This window comes from Carya illinoinensis, chromosome 5, assembly GCF_018687715.1.
Source record: "Carya illinoinensis cultivar Pawnee chromosome 5, C.illinoinensisPawnee_v1, whole genome shotgun sequence".
Taxonomy (NCBI): domain Eukaryota; kingdom Viridiplantae; phylum Streptophyta; class Magnoliopsida; order Fagales; family Juglandaceae; genus Carya; species Carya illinoinensis.
In genome coordinates, this window is record NC_056756.1 from 26,990,677 (window position 1) to 27,008,066 (window position 17,390).

Below are 17,390 nucleotides of genomic sequence, written 5' to 3' on the forward strand. Positions count from 1 at the left end.
AATTAAAAAAGAAGAAGAACCAAACGGTGCGTTTTGTCGTCTAATTGTGACGCTAGCTCAGTCTCTTCCCTTTTCCCTCTCTGTTTCTCTCCATAAGCCAACCCAGCGACACCGTGCTGCCACCGTCGTACCTGTTCGTGCGACCCTGATCTACACGCCGCAACAGCCGCGCCGCCTCACGCCAGTAAGCTGCTATCTCTCCATCCACCTCTCTCTCTCTCTGTGTCTGTTGCCCTCTCTGTTTCTCTCTCACTTCTCTGTATTTTCCTTTCCTTCGCCACCCATTCTGCCGCCCTCTGTGTTGCAGATCTGCTGCACGCCGGTAAGTCTCTGTCTCTCCCTTCGTCTCGGGGTTGCCCTCTGGCCCTGTTCACATGCCGATAAACTGTGAAAGAGAAAAGGGAGAGAAAATGTCGGCAAACAAATGTGCAAGACAAAAAGCAATGCACGGCCAGCAGGGACAAACATCAAACAAAACTCACTGTCACACTGTTCACATGTCGATAGCCTCTTTTATAATAGATAACAAATAATAGAAGGAGATATATATGTTTGTACTTTTTTTTTTTCGAAGCATATATGTTTTGTACTTGAACATAAAAGGAAATTTATTTGTAGTTTTTATTTGTGTGCAGGACAGAATTATGTCATATTGTATATAGGGACATATTGAAAATAAAAAAATATGGGTATATTGTGAATTCATTAGTACTTAGAGGAAATATTTGAAATGAATGAAAAAAATTAAAAAAGATTATTTGAATATAAGCTGATATTTGGTAGTATGTAAAACTCACTAGGTATGATAGAAAAAGTAAAGAACAAGATACAAAATCTTTTGGGATTGCTCTAAATTCCTCCTTCCTTCCTTTTCTTTTCCTTATACACTTCTTTCGCAAAAAGAAAAAAATGATCTTTATAAACTTAGGATGCGTAAACATCGTGTATTTTATTTATAAAATTTGGATAAACTTAGAACTTATATAACAAATTCGATTTTTAATATTGGCTCCCACCTTTTCTCTCTGAGCCTTGGACCTTACATCATGGATTTTATAGGGGAGATTATGATGCCCTGAAATTAGTTTAAGAGGGTGGTGAATGAGACATCACCTGGGAGGAAATGTTTTTTACGGTTTGTAATGATTCCAAGGTATTCTAAATGTAGTATTGATTAGTCATTTTGGAGTATAAGCCAAATGTGGCATGCACGTGCTATAATTTTGAATTTTAATTTCCTGGTGACACAAGTGCAATTGCATTATTCTTTATTTTTTGCCACTTAGTTTTAGGACATGCTTGGAGACATTAAATTTGTAGATATCCGTTTCTCACATTGTACTTTTTGTGTCCGACACATTTTTTCTTACAAGAAAGATTTGATATTTTATTGAAAAAATCTATTTTTAAGCTTTTTTTCTACACATTATGACATGTCACTAAAGTGGGTCCAACAATGGTAAAGAAGTCTCGCTGTTTTAATTTTTTTACAGCTATAATGGATTTCATAACAAGTAGTGTGTCAACACATCAAACTTTGCAAGTAGCAAAACTCTTTTATTTGATGCAAATGTCAGATTTCATTTGCATCAAATAATAGATGATCACGAATTATGTAGCTACAACATATTTTGTGTGAGTGTGTCCAGTCCATTTAGCCACCTAGCATCCTACTGTTTTTGATAGCATATGCATGTGTTGAAAATTTGGTGTGTATGTGCTTGATATGGTTACTATCTTATACTACCTATAAAAAAAAAAATGGTTACTATCTTATACTTTTGATGCTATGGGTTCTTATCTTTCTTCTTCATTATCATGTCTTGAATTTAAATTTCTGAAGGGCAAGACCAGCAGAGAACCTATAGTCCGATGGAGAGAGCAAAGGGTCTGAAGTGCAAGAGATGTATTTACACCGTTGCCAGTATGTATGTTCAGATGGCTCTATGACTAATAGAATTAAGTTGCATGTGCACACTGCCGGCTTGATAAATTTCCTACTGAAGATAGAAGATGCACATCGTTATGAAATCGAAATGGCGAAATTTTCTTTGGCAAGTTATCAGAGCCCACAAACACGAACATCGATATTTATGTCTTTACTGCACAATGCAGCCAAACCTGCCACCACCCAATTTGCAGGAGCTATGCAGTATCATTTCAAGTTCGATTGGTGGATTAGATGAACTAGAATTGAATCTAAATAAATTTTCAGCTTCTTTAACATCATCACTAGTGACCCAAGTAATTGACTCATGCAAGCACGAAGCACCCAGTAGAAGATTGCTGAGATTTTTTTTGTGGAATCGTAAGAATTTGAATTATAGTTTGGAAGACAAGGATTATAATCATTCCATTCGAGTATTTGCTGAGAAAAATGATCGCACGGCAATGGATATATTGATTTCAGATCTTAGGAAGGAAGGTCGGGCTATGGATACTCATACTTTTAGTGTTGTAGCTGAGACATTGGTTAAACTGGGGAGAGAAGATGAGGCATTGGGTATTTTCAAGAACTTGGACAAGTACAAGTGCCCCCAAGATAGAGTTACTGTCACTGCAATTATAACCGCTTTATGCGGAAAAGGGCATGCTAGGCGAGCAGAGGGGGTTGTTTGGCACCACAAGGATAAGATTTCTGGTGTAGAGCAATGCATTTACAGGAGCCTTCTCTATGGTTGGTCTGAGCAGGAGAATGCCAAGGAAGCGCGAAGAATCATCAAGGAAATGAAGTCAGCTGGGTTTATGCCAGATTTATTTTGCTATAATACATTCCTTCGGTGCCTTTGTGAGAGAAATCTTAAACGCAATCCTTCTGGCCTTGTTCCTGAGACCTTGAATGTGATGATGGAGATGAGGTCCTATAAGATTGTACCAACGTCAATTAGTTATAATATCTTGCTTTCTTGTCTTGTAAGGGCAAGAAGAGTGAAGGAAGCTTGTCGAATTCTTGAGACAATGAGGAAGTCAGGCTGTTCTCCAGATTGGACTAGCTATTATCTTGTTGCAAGGGTATCGTATTTGACTGGGAGATATGGTAAAGGTAATAAGATAGTGGATGAGATGATTGCAGAAGGGTTGGTACCAGATCGTATGTTTTACTATGATTTGATCGGTATTCTATGTGGAGCTGAGAGGTTGAATCATGCTCTTGAGCTCTTTGAGCGAATGAAGAGATGTTCGTTGGGTGGTTATGGGCCAGTTTATGATGTGCTTATACCAAAACTGTGTAGGGGAGGGGACTTTGAGAAGGGTAAAGAGCTCTGGAACGAGGCCATGGGAATGGGTGTTACTCTTCACTTCTCAAGTGATGTGTTGGACCCTTCAATCACCAAGGTTTTCAAGCCAACAAGGAATTTGGAAAAGGTCAGCCTTGTGGAATGCACCGCAGCCAAGAAGCTAGTACAAGTTGCAAATAATTTTGAAAAGGCCAGCAACAAAAAGAAGAAAAACAAGACTTCTGCTTCAAAATGATCAGATTTTTTTTTTTTTTTAAATCTCCTTCTATGAAGCTCTCATGAGGCTTCGTTTTTTGCAAGCACATTTATCATTAGTTATTTTTCCCCCGGATAATCCACTAGCAAATGTATAACTTGATACGTTAAAAAACTGTATAGTGCATGTGTTATTTGAATCTCTTATTCCATCTGATGAGTCAGTCCATTGATGGTTAATCTTCCTGTCAAGCATTCATATCTCATGATAAAATTATGACAAATGGACAAGTATGGAGATGCCAGCATCTCCATATGATATACAACCTTTGTATATTGCATATTTGAGAAGCCGTATGAATAGCTAAGTTGTTGTCTAAGCTTTAGTTGATAGTCTATATCAATTGTTTTACTTTAGGCCTAAGGGGACTGTTGCAAAAGAGTGGGTAAGCGAAGAGATTGTAGACATGGCGCTTACGAGAGTTTATTTTTTTCCATTTCTTTTTTATTTGGAAAAAAAAAAGTTTATTTTTGCTCTATTAAAATTGACAAAAGATAGAATCCAAGTTCTGCTTTGGTCTATTGATGACACAGACCTCCGTCTACATCATAAGCTATAATTCTATATATCATGTGAAAGATATCCATGCAAATAATGTTATGTTATTTTTGTTTATGTGGACATCAGGTGAGGTGAATAATGGAAGGAAACATTGGATGGGAATGGTAGATTATTGTCACTGGTCCTTTTCTTTCTTTCACTTTTCCTTCTTAAGGTATATCTTTTTTTTTTTTTTTTTTTTGTTTTGATAGGACCTTCTTAAGGTATATCTGATTGATCAAGGATTCCTCACTATTAATCATGTAGGTTATCATTGATTCTAAAACTGTTTCCACAGATGATTTTGCTTGTGAAGTCGAGAACTGGGTAGGTGTTTGATACCTTTTTTACCTTATGACTTGGCTAGTGTGCGCACTAATTAGTTTGTTTGAACTGTACTATTACATACCATTTTCAGAATAAAGTGGTCTTGATTTTTTTTTGTTGATGTAGATGTGAGCCACTTCCTGATGCACATTTCTATCTAGAGGTGAAGTTATTTTCTTCCTTGTATTCATGGCTGTGCACTTTTCTGGAATTAATTCAATGCATATCCTTTCTGATAATGTGTCTCATGTCTTTTCTGCTTGTAATTTGCGACTGCAGTTATTTTACATATATGAACATGGAAGGTCATTACTATCTGAAACTTGGGTCATTTTCTTGGTTATGAAGCTTTTGGTTGGACTGGTTATGTATGTTTTAAGATAGTAAGTTTGCGCTTGTTGAGTTGCTGTCATTGTGACAAATGGCTAACTCTGTTATTTGGGATAAACTCCATGAAATGATTCTTTAAAACCCATTCTAGAATTTGAATTTCCTTTACTAGAAAATTACGACTGGGTTCATAACTAGTTCTTGTATAGCCTATTAACATGAAGGGATGGAGCACTATTTTGTCTATATTGAAGGCTCCTTGCAAGGAATAAGATGGTTACTGACACCTTGTTAGCCTCTTGGCTTATCCAAGACATTGATACCTTCCAACTTGTTTATTAAATGACAAAATATAGGACTCTGACTGACCAAGGTGACAAGAAATTTTTGGAAATGCAAGCTTACACTGTTCAAGATAACTGTTGGTATTTGATGCAGGGAGCAGTTTTAAATAGTAAAAATGTCTAGACCAAATAATTGTCTTTCTTTAAGGTTTCTTCTCACCAGAAAGTTGTTCGTTTGTTTTATCTTCATATCTTTATTTTTTGAATTTAGGTGATTTCTGTCCTTCAGAAATTTCTGGCATGGGCTTTATTTGTGGCCCATGGGGCTTAAAGAAGATCCCCTATATGGATAATATACATTCCTATGGATAATACACATTCCAGTTTGAGTCGATTTTGGGAATTAACTGCTCATGTGTGGTCTGTTGTGGCTTATGAGTCGGATTGTAATGGTTTTTACATTATTAAGCTTATTTTGAATCTTTGATAAATTTCTAGCATAAATGCTTTGTAAAAATAGTTTCACAACATTAAGCCAATGTGTGATGCCAAGGAAAGCCAAAGTAATGCCTTGGAAAATCTACATATGAAGTCTAGAATCTACTCATATGCTCTTTTATTTTCTGCACTGTGGATAATAAACTACCTGTGGATAATAAAGCCTAGTCTTTTATTTGCAAGACTCTTTACAAACCCAGGACGGGCCCTGCCTGCTTTTCTTGCTTCAAGACCATCGATATATCCTTACATTGTGCATTGCTGAAGCTAACCCTTTTAGTGACAAAATCTCTGATGTCCTACTACCAGTACCAGAGAATATCCTGCAAATAAAATCATAACTTTCTGTAGTGCAGATTTTACAATTTATCTCCACGGCTCTTGATTTTTTATTAAGACAATTGTGTGAGTTGTTTATAGGTGATTAAGTTATACTCCCGTGGCATGCATAATTGAGGTAAAGGAATTTGTGATGATTTTATCCAGAAGGATGGTTCATTTGTGGTTTAAGATTTTTTAATTATCTTCTTCACTAAGGTGGCTTCCAAACATTTAAGAGATGAAGAAAAAATGGTCCTCATATGATTAAATACATGTCAGAGTGTGCATAATGTGTGCTCATGTATCTATAGATAGGGAGTCATAATCGTTATTGATACTTGTATTCATATTGATGTTCAATAAATACTATCCGTATCTAATTTGCAGCTTGAAAGTGAGCAAAGATTTCGCATAATCTGATCTTGGGATCAAGATTGGCGAGTCATTATTGTCATTATTGTCATTTTACATGTTTATTTACTGGTAATTCAGATGAATGGCTGTTTGTTTGTTTTGGTGATAACTCATTTTAAATGTTTTGCTGATGTTTATAATTCCTGCAGCTATCGTTTTGCAAAGGTTGAATGGGTGCAGGATAGCCATCCAGCTGAAGGAACAAGAGAGAGAAGAGGCAAGCTATGGTTTTGCATGGATGGATGCAGATATTTGTGGGTTCATTGTGATTTCGTTTCCGATTTCAAATACTTCAACCTAGTTGCAGCCTATAACAGCTTAGTGACAATGTGTTGTAATTCTGAAGGGTCCTAGTGGGTTGATTGCCGTCTCCTCGACAATGGCGTCAAAATTTGATTATGCTTAAAGAATAACGCGGTAGTTGTAGCATAACTTTGAGGTGTCGTTTCCACATGAAGACAAATTAAAAGAATAGCAGAAGGAACAAAAAAATTAAGGAAAAATATTAAATAATTAATAGAGAACAAAAATTAATTTTAAATGCAAGTTAAAGTGAAGCAAAGTGATTAAAAGAAAAAGTACTCAAATTTGATGAACAGTAGAACGCCGGGAATCCCTTGCACAAATATGATATTTTAATTATTCTTAATTCATTGGATAACTCAATTAGGAACTCAATTTCTGAAATTTTCAATCGGAATGTATAGATTTATAAACTAAAATTAAATCAAATGTAACCCTTTGAAAAATCATTTACCACTTTTAAAATATTTAAATTATTATTCCTATTGAGAAAATCTAACGATGACAATATACTCAGGGAGTGATATTGTAGAAAAGAACTAAATCAATATAGATAAATAATTTATCCAAACATAATCAAAGAACTAATCCATTCAATAGAAAAAACATAACTAAATCCATAAAAAGAATAAATTTTATGATTATTCGGAGAATAAAATATCAACGATGAATTGAGAATGATAAAACAAAAAAATGTTAGTAATTGAAAATCAAATATATAAATTAAAAATACCATTTAATGTGCAAATTTATCCCTAGTCTTATTTGAGAATTTAGTTGCTCATAAATATAATGGACAACAAAAATCTCTAAAAAAAACTAAAGTGAACAGGCGGCTATGGAAGTGATTTTCTCCTATCTTCAAATCTGCCTCTTGCCTTTTCCCTCTCTATTTCATGCTAATGATATGCTTATATAGGTTATGAAAGAAACCCTAATGTCTTCTTAATTTTAGTATAAAAAAAATGGCCTAAATTTTAGAACTCATCTTGACAGTCACTTATGTGCTTTAGGAGTTCGAATTTAGAAATTCTTATTAGAGACATATTCATATACCTTTAAGATAACTTTTTAATGCATCAAGAATCATATCAATCCGATATGTGAGTAGAAAGTTACGATCAAAATACTAAAGTATGTCCAGGCTTTCTCCTATCAAATTTCGGATTTAGATTTCTTGCATTTTTCTTTTGTGATTTTTTTTTCTTGATCCAAATTGCTCTCAAACCCCATGAAACTCCTCCTTTGAATTTGACTGGGTTTTGACTTGCTCTTTTATAAGCTCTGGAATTAAATATAAAAAAACTGTTTAGGAGTATTCCAACATAAAGAGAAACTCAATTCAAGAATACACATTAATTTCTATGATTTCTATTCACATTTTAGCATTTTAATCTAATAATAAGGTATTTAGAGTGCACTTTCGCGCACTCATCACACCCCTCAACTTACTCATTGCTATTTCTTAGCAATTGTTATGCCCAAAACAACGAAAGAGATCAAAGAAAATCACACATAGAGACCACTAAATCATACTTTCCAAATTCACACATCAAAATAATCTAAGGAATCCAATAATCCTACCACAAGCAATCTACCTATAGCCATCCACAGAGTGTGTGTGTTTTCTAAGTCATAACTATCTTACCATTAACTTTGACACATACAACATCAAGAACATCTCAAGTGAAATGTTCAACTCCATAATTCACTGTTATAAAAGTGTTTTGTGTGAGGATTCTCTCTATGGAGTTGACAAGGGGTGTATACACACTCTCATGGGGAATTAGGCAATTATGTACAAGCAACAAGCAAATATTGATCTTATTATAGGAACACTACCAACGATACTTCCACTAGTCTTTCCAAAAACTTACTTAGGATCAGAACGGTCATCACAAAAGGTTGTAACGTGGCTTGGGTTAGGGCTATATGAAAGAAAAAAAGGATGAAAGAGATTCAAAAACTTCTAAATACATACAAAGGAAATTTTATTAAATATCTCAATAAACCACACTTATCACTTGATGTACTCTCCAACTTTGCAGATCATCAAATAATAATACTTTTCCTTCTTCTTCCTCTTCTCTCTCTTTGTTTTTTCCAATAATTTAATGGACAAACACATATCACTTTGGTATTCTTGTCATTTCTACCAACTTTTTTTTTTCTTTCGAAGCTCACTCAATTAAACACTTTGCAACTTGTACTTTTTTTTTCTTTTTATTTATTTATTGAAAACGATAAAATAAAAGAAAGAAAATGTAAATTCCACACCTAGTATACACTTGGAAATAAAAAGGGTAGAAAAATTAGTGTGTAGGTTATACTCCAATGTGGAGAGGAATGGATGATATGGACATATGAAAAGAAAAAGTTACATGTGTTTATTGGCTCAAAGTTGGCTACTAGGGGTCTATGATGGAAATGATTAGCTTAAAAGGCTCAAACGTTGATCATAAGTTGACCTTCGTCATATCTTAAGTATATCCACCATACCACAAACCATGTAATGATATGATCAAAAGTAGTGCCCAATTCAATAGATAAATGAACACTTATCACAATTACTGTATTTGTAGGCTCTCAATCTTCTCCAAACTCACATGAATACTTAAGTAAAAGAGTTCTCTAACTATATGTGTCAAATGACCATCTTACCACAAAGCTTAGATGAGTGCATTAAGGGTTCTATGAATGCTTCAACTAAAATGATTATGGTGGGTTTGGTGAATCCACAAAGATGACTATGAATGAGAATGAGTACACATGTGAAAAGGATGCACGTGTGATGCAAACTTTAAAAAATTTACAAATAAAAATATGCCACAGAGTTCCAACAAGCATTCTAAATACTGAATTTGCACCACCACCCCCCAAGTTAAATGAAACATTGTTATCAATGTTTAAGAATCAAAATTGAATGTGGAGTAACTGAAAATGGTAGAATACACCTTATGAGTGACGTGTGTAGCTTGCTAAGCAATAAAGATGATAACCTGAAATGATAAAATGAAACTAACCTACAAACAAAGACAAAGAAAATTATAGCAAACAAAAAGGAAAAGAAAGAAAATAAGAGAAAATAAAAACAAAACAGAACAAATAAAGAAAAACATACCTGGGTGGCGTGGTCAAGGTTTATAGACCGGATCCACAAGTGGAATGTCTTCCACTTCCAGAACTTGCCTATCAATTAATACTTTAAGGCGTTGACCATTTATTTTAAAGATCCGACCATCCTTAAGATCTTCTATTTCTACCGCCCCATTTGTAAAAATATTTTTCACTATAAAAGGGCCAGTCCACCTAGATCGAGGTTTTCCTGGGTGTTTATGGAGTCTAGAATCATATAAGAACACTCGATCATTAGACTTAAATGTTTTTCTCTAAATATTTTTTTCATGAAACGCTTTCATTTTAGTCTTATAGATTCTAAAGTTCTCATAAGCATCATTTCTCAGCTCCTTTAACTCGGTCAATTGAAATTTTCTATTCTTACATGCTTCTCCCATGTCAAAATTAAAATGTTTGATGACCCAATAAGCTCGATGCTCCAGCTCCACAGGTAAGTGGCAAGGCTTTCCAAAAAAAAAAGGCCTATCAGGTGACATACCTAAGGGAGTTTTGAAAGCTGTACGGTAAGCCCAAAGTGCATCAACTAGTCTTAAAGACCAATCTTTGCTATTTGGGTTGACCGTTTTTTCTAAAATTTGCTTAATTTCCCTGTTTGCAAGTTCTACCTGTCCACTTATTTGGGGATGGTAGGCAGTAGAGATTTTATGTATCACATCATATTTTTTCATCAAAGTCTCAAAAGAAAGGTCGCAAAAATACATACCACGATCACTAATGATAGCACGTGGTGTACCAAATCGAGATAACACATTCTCTTTGAAAAATTTAATTATCGTCCTATTATCATTGCTCCTGCAAGCTACTGCCTCTACCCATTTTGACACATAATCTACTGCCACAATAATATATTGATATAAAAAAAAATGAGGAAATGGTCCCATAAAATAAATATTCCAACAATAAAAAATTTCAATCACTAAAATTGGATTTGAGGACATCATATTACGATGGGACATAACTCCCAACTTTTGACACTGTTCACATGAGCGATAATAGATGTTTGTATCCTTAAATATGGTGGGCCAATAAAATCCATGCTGCAAAATTTTTGTATTGGTTTTCTTCATTAACAAGTAGCCCTCACAAGCTTGGGAGTGACAAAATTTCAAGACGCTGGCAATCTCTTCATTAGGGATGCAATGCCTTCAAATTTGGTCTAGGCAGTATTTGAAAAGAAAAGGGTCATCCCAATAGAAATTACGTACCTCAGTCATGAACTTCCTCTTGTCCAGAGTGCTCCAATCCACTAGTATCTCACCTGCAGCTAAATAATTCATAATATGAGCAAATCATGGTAGATAAGTAATAGAAAGTAAATACTCATTAGAAAAATCATCCCTGATTGGCAGGTGGTCAGAGGTGTCCTTAAATGTAAACCTTGAGAGATGGTCAGCCACTATGTTCTCCACTCCTTTCTTGTCTTTGATGGTGATGTCAAATTCCTGCAAAAGTAAAATCCACTGTATTAATCGTGGCTTAGCATCCTTCTTTGTAAGAAGGTACTTAAGGGCTGCATGATTTATGAAAATAATAATAGGAGAGCCAATCAAATAAGCACGAAACTTATCCAAAGCAAGCACTACAGCTAGCAACTCTTTTTCAGTAGTGGAGTAATTTATCTGATCAATAATTAGAGTTCTACTAGCATAGTAAATGACAAAAGGCTTCCTCTCCCTTCGTTGTTCAAGAACAGCACTTACAGCAAAATCACTAGCATCACACATGATCTCAAAAAGTAAAGTCCAATCAGGTGGCTGCATTATGGGTGCTAAGGTAAGCTTGCCAATTAGCGTTTTAAAGGCCTTTTGACAATCTTGTGTCCACTCAAATGGGGCATCTTTAGCTAAGAGGTCACATAATAATCTATATATGGTGAAAAAATTATGTATAAACCTCTTATAAAAGTTCGCATGACCAAGAAAGGATCTCACATCCTTTATTGTCCTAGGTGTAGGCAACTTAGATATTAATTCAATCTTAGATTGATCAACCTCTATCCTCCTAGAAGAAATAATATGCCCTAAGACAATACTTGAAGGTACCATAAAGTAGCATTTTTTCCAATTCAAAACCAATTCATTCTCCTTACAACGAGTCAACACCCTCTCTAAATTCAATAAGCATGCATCAAAAGAAGATAAAAAAACAGTCAAGTCATCCAAAAAAACTTCCATGCAATTTTCAACCATTTCACTAAGAATGCTCATCATGCAACGTTGAAAAGTAGCAGGTGCATTATACAATCCAAATGACATTATATGAAAAGCATAAGTACCAAAAGGACAAATGAAAGTGATTTTATCCTGATCTTCTAATGCAATTTCAATTTGATAATAACCAAAATAACCATCCAAGAAACAATAAAAAGGATGACCAGCCACATGCTCAAGAATTTGATCAATAAAAGAAAGATGAAAATGGTCTTTCTGGGTGGCAGCATTCAATTTTCTGTAATCAATGCACATTCGCCATCTAGTCACAAGTTTTGTAGGGACTAGCTCTCCCAGGTCATTCTTCACCACAGTAACACCTGACTTCTTAGGAACAACCTGTGTAGGACTTACTCATTTACTATCAGCAATAGGATATATGATTCCAACATCTAATAGTTTCAATACTTCATTTTTTACCACTTCTTTCATATTGGAATTAAGCCTACGATGGGGGTCTCTATGAGGGCTAGTTTCTTCTACCAAATTAATCTTATAAGATCAGACCAGGGGACTAACACCTTTTATATCAGTAATGCTCCAACCTAAGGTTGACTTATGCTCACTTAGGGTCTAAATTAATTTCTCACCTTTAGACTTAGACAATTCAGATAAGATAATAATAGGAAATGTATCACCTAGACCAAGGAAAGCATGCTTTAAACCCTCATGTAGAGGTTTCAATTCAACTTTGGGTGCTTCCACACTTGAAGGAATTTGTTTTTCCCCTTTCTTAGGCAACTCCTCAAACTTCGGTTGCCAGGCTTGACTGCCATAATCCTGAGTTCTATCAAAGATAGCACAAATATCAACTACATCAGATGGATTACTGATAGAATCAAACTCATAATTAACAAGAAAATACTCAAGGGGGTCAAAATCATGGGCTATTGAAACTCCCATTTCTATGAGTGAGTCAATCATGTATGTCTAGTGGCTCTCGTCATCATCTTCTGGCTGCTTTGCAATATGGAAGATATTCATCTCGAGAGTCATGTTTCCAAAAGAAAGCTTCATGAGCCCATTCCGACAATTAATAAGAGCATTAGCAGTGGTAAGGAAAGGCTTACTTAAAATCACAAGAATTTTAGTAGTATCAACAACAGTGCTAGTGTCAAGGATTAGGAAATCAACAAGATAATCAAATTTGTCAATTTGAATTAGAACATCCTCTACCACACCCCGGGGTACTTTGACTGAATGGTCAGCCAATTGCAATACCACAGTGGTTGGTTTGATTTCTCCCAATTCCAACTACAAATAAATAGAATATGAAATTAGATTCACGCTAGCTCCTAAATCTAGTAAAGTTTGCCCAAACTCATGACTTCCAATGTTACATGCAATGGTTGGTTGGACAACCAGGATCCTTGTACTTTGGAGGAATCTGCTGCTCAATTAGAGCACTAACTTGCTTTGTCAGGAATGCTGTCTTCTTCACATGATGCTTCCTCTTAACTGTACACAAATCTTTAATAACTTTTGTATAAGTAAGAACTTGTTTAATAACATGCAAAAGAGAAAGGTTAATTTTTATCTTCTTGAGGTTCTCCAAGATTTCATTGATAGGATCCAAAGTTCGCTTATTTAGTTTTAAAACTTGAAGAAATGGTACCTTAACTGATTTCTTTATTACCTTGGATTCTTTGGGTAGCTCGGTACCACTATTGCTTTGATCCTCTTCCACATTCTCTGATTTGTTTGTTGTTGGGATGTGTAATGACTTACCATTTCGTGTCACAATGGTATTCACATCCTTCAATTTCTCTTGTGCCATGTGTTGACCATGGGGTGCGGACTGAGCTTTAGAATGGAACTTTCCTCGCTCATTCACACTCAAGGAGCTCATCAATTTGGACATATGACTCTTTATCTCTTTGTTTTTTTGAACACTCTGTGTAATCAAAGATTCAAACTTTTAGTTAGTCTTACCCTGTGCCTCAATAAAAGTATGCAAAGTGTCTTCTAAAGGACTCCTAGAAGATGTAGGTGCATGATATGGTGTAGGATATGATCTAAGGGGTTGTGCAGGCTATTGATTTTAAACTTCCAGCTAAAATTGGGGTGATTGTGCCACCCCGGATTATAGGTATCAGAGAAAGGTGTAAAAGGCTTCTTGTACATACCTAAGGTATTACATTGTTCCTCATACATCCCTCTCATCTCAACAAATGTGGGAAACTCTTGGGCAAGGTGATCTACAATGCCACACACAAAACATGGTTTAAAAGACTCTGCATGATTAGCCACGTGTGTTGGCTTTAAGTTCTTAGTCTTTAAAACCTCTAACTCCCTAGTGAGCATCTCAACCTTAACCTTTAGGTTATCCTCTTCCCTAAGATGATAAATTCTACCACCATTTAGGTTTTCTATAGGTTGTGACCTATTTGTGCTCTCAGTAGCACTAAGTCCAGTCCAAGTGTGAGTTTTTTTAACAAGCTCATTGAGGTATTTTATGGCCTCATCAAGATCTTTTTGTAAGAACTCACAATTACACATCATCTCCACAAATTGACACTCTCTAGGTGTAAGTCCCTTATAAAAATAGCTCACTAAGCGTCAATTCTCATACTCATGGTGAGGATACATACTTAACAACTCTTTAAATTTTTCTCAAGACTGACACAAAGTCTCACTATCCTTTTGTGCAAAAGTGGAAATTTGCCTTTTTAAAGCATTGGTCTTATATTGGGGAAAGTATTTAATAAAGAAGATTTGTGTCATCTCATTCCATGACCCAATAGACCGTGGTTTCAGCGAGTATAGCCAACTCTTAGCTCTATCATTCAAAGAGAAAGGAAAGAACTTAAGTCTCACAATGTCATCAGTTGCATTTTGACTATAAAAAGTCACAAATACTTCCTCAAACTCCCTAACGTGCATAAATGAGTTTTCATTTTTCAAACCATAAAAAGTAAGGAGTAACTATCATCCCTGTTTTAAAATCCAGTTGGCGAGTATTAGTTGGAAACATGATGCATGATGGTGTGGCTGTGCGTGTAGGGTGGAGGTAATTCTGAAGGCTCCTAATGGGCTGATCTCCATGTTAACTCATTTCCTTAGAATTATCATTTCCTTAGAATTAGAAAAATTATCAAACAAATGATTAGAAAAATTAGACTCTGACTCTAATACAAGTCTACAAGCAAATCGACCCAATGCGTCTCTATACCTGTGCATGCAAGGTAGGAAAAATGCAACACTAAAAAAAAAACTATCAAAAGAAAAAGAAAAGAAAATAAAGATCCAGCATGCTAAAAGAGGGAACGAAGTTACCGCCTTTACAAACTGCCATAAAGAAAAACTATCTAACAATTCTTCTACCGTCTCCCTGGCAACGGCGTCAAAATTTGATTACGCCCAAAGAATAACGCGGTAGTTGTAGCACAGATTTGGGGTGTTGATTCCACATGGAGACAAATTAAAAGAATAGCAGAAGGAAGAAAAACACTAAAGAAAAATATTAAATAATTAATGGAGAATAAAGATTAATTTTAAATACAAATTAAAGTGAAACAAAGTGATTAAAGGAAAAAGTACTCAAATTTGATGAACAGTAGGGAGTTGAGAATCTCTTACACAAATCCGGTATTTTAATTATTTTTAATTCATTGGATAACTTAATTAGGAACTCAATTTCCAAAATTTCCAATTGGAAGGTATAGATTTATAAACCAAAATTAAATTAAATGTAACTCTTTGAAAAATCATTCACCACTTTTAAAATACTTAAATTACTATCCTTATTGAGAAAATCCAAAGACGACAATATACTCAGGAAGCAATATTGCAGCAAAGAAATAAATCAATATAGATAAATAATTGATCTAAACATAATCAAAGAACTAATCTATTCAATAGAGAAAGTATGATTGAATCCTTAAACAGAATAAATTTTATGATTATTTGGAGAGGAAAACATCAACAATGAATTGAGAATGATAAAATAAAAGAGTTTTAGTAATTAAAAATCAAATATATAAATTAAAAATACTATCTAATGTGCAAGTTCATCCCTAACCTTACTTGAAAATTTAGTTACCTATAAATATAATGGACAACAAAAATCTCCAGAGAAAACTGAAGTGAACTGCGGCCATGGAAGTGATTTTCTCCTCTCTTCAAATCTGCCTCTTGTGCCTCGATCTCCTCCCCCTCTATTTCATGCTAATGATATGCTTATATAGGGTAGGAATGAAACCCTAATGTCTTCTTAATTTCCGCATAAACAAATCGCCTAAATTTGATGACTCATTTTGATAGCCACGTATATACTTCAGGATTTCAAATTTGGAAATCCTTATTAGAGACATATTTATATAAATTTAAGATAGCTGTCTAATGCATCAAGAATTGTATCAATCTGATATATGAGTAGAAAGTTACGGTTAAAATATTAAAGTATGTCAAGGTTGTCTCCTAGCAAATTTCAGATTTGGACTTCTTACAGTTTCCTTTTGTAATTTTTTTTCTTGATCCAAATTGCTCTCAAACCCCATGAAGCTCCTCCTTTGAATTTGACTGGAATTTGACTTGCTCTTTTATAAACTCTGAAATTAAACATAAAAAAACTGTTTAGGAGTATTCTAACGTAAATAGAAACTCAATTTAAGAATACATATTAATTTCTATGATTTCTATTCACATTTTAGCATTTTAATCTAATAATATGACATTTAGAATGCACTTTTGCGTACTCATCAGGAAGGTAGTGCTTCAACCGAAAGGAAGTACTAGGGAAGAATGTTTGAATGAAGTATCCTGGTGGAATTGTAACGATGGAGGAGCCGATATGGAGAAGTCAAGGGGTCTCTGTGGTATATCAAGGCGGAGCTCAATGGCCGGAAAGAGAGGCTCAAAGATTTGATGAAGAAAATAGATAGGGGCTTGGGCTTGCTTGTGGACTTGGGCCTAGAATTTGTGGGTATTAAGGTGCCTAATGGGATGAAGGGGGACGTTGTCTAGGTTGAGTGGATCTAAGGCCAACATGAAGATCATAAATGGGCTGGTTAAAGGCCCAGTTATTAGACCATTGAAATGGCAAGCTAAGACCAACCTAGGGCTTTCGAGATCTAAGAGCCTGACAAGAGTGGTGGCCCAGCCCAAGCAATCGGTGCCTCCGATAGAGGTTTTGTCTTCAAAGAAGAGGTCAATGGTAGTGGGCAACTCTTCTAGGGGCATTCCGGCACCCTTCTAGTCCGTACTTTGATGCGTCGCTATAAGCCACAAATGGCTTGTGAGCTTTTAGTAATGCTAACACAAGGGCTATGGTTAACCTTTTCTTTAATCCTCAAAGCTCTGCTCACACTTATTGGTCCAAATGAACTTAGCATTCCTTCTAATCAACGTTATGAAAGAACTTGATAATTTGGAGAATCCTCCACGAGTCTCCTATAATAACTAGCCAGTCCTAAGAAACTCCTAACCTCATGCACCATGGTAGGATGCTACCAATTCTCCACTGCTTCAACCTATCTTGCGTTCAACGTGACTTGTTCCCTGGATATCATGTGACCAAGGAACTTCCTTT

At 35.3% G+C, this 17,390-nt stretch overlaps 1 protein-coding gene and 1 non-coding gene across 5 annotated transcripts; both read left to right on the top strand.

Moving 5' to 3' along the window:
* Positions 1–6,641, top strand: LOC122310786 (pentatricopeptide repeat-containing protein At5g61370, mitochondrial). 4 transcript variants are annotated; one of them, XM_043124925.1, is made up of 7 exons: positions 1–184; positions 308–322; positions 1,844–3,459; positions 4,122–4,210; positions 4,303–4,362; positions 4,489–4,525; positions 6,359–6,641. In XM_043124925.1, exons 3-7 carry the CDS (start codon positions 2,014–2,016, stop codon positions 6,377–6,379), a joined length of 1,653 nt encoding a protein of 550 aa, XP_042980859.1. In that variant the 5' UTR covers positions 1–184; positions 308–322; positions 1,844–2,013; the 3' UTR covers positions 6,380–6,641. The 4 variants fall into 4 exon arrangements, 3 of the variants coding, with proteins under 3 accessions (XP_042980859.1, XP_042980858.1, XP_042980856.1); XM_043124924.1 differs by having other exon boundaries at positions 308–3,459; XM_043124922.1 differs by lacking the exon at positions 308–322.
* Positions 6,642–14,429: 7,788 nt separating this feature from the next.
* On the top strand, positions 14,430–14,537 carry LOC122312097. Its single transcript, XR_006243011.1, has one exon. It is a non-coding gene; the product is annotated as a small nucleolar RNA R71 (small nucleolar RNA).
* Positions 14,538–17,390: the final 2,853 nt, after the last annotated feature.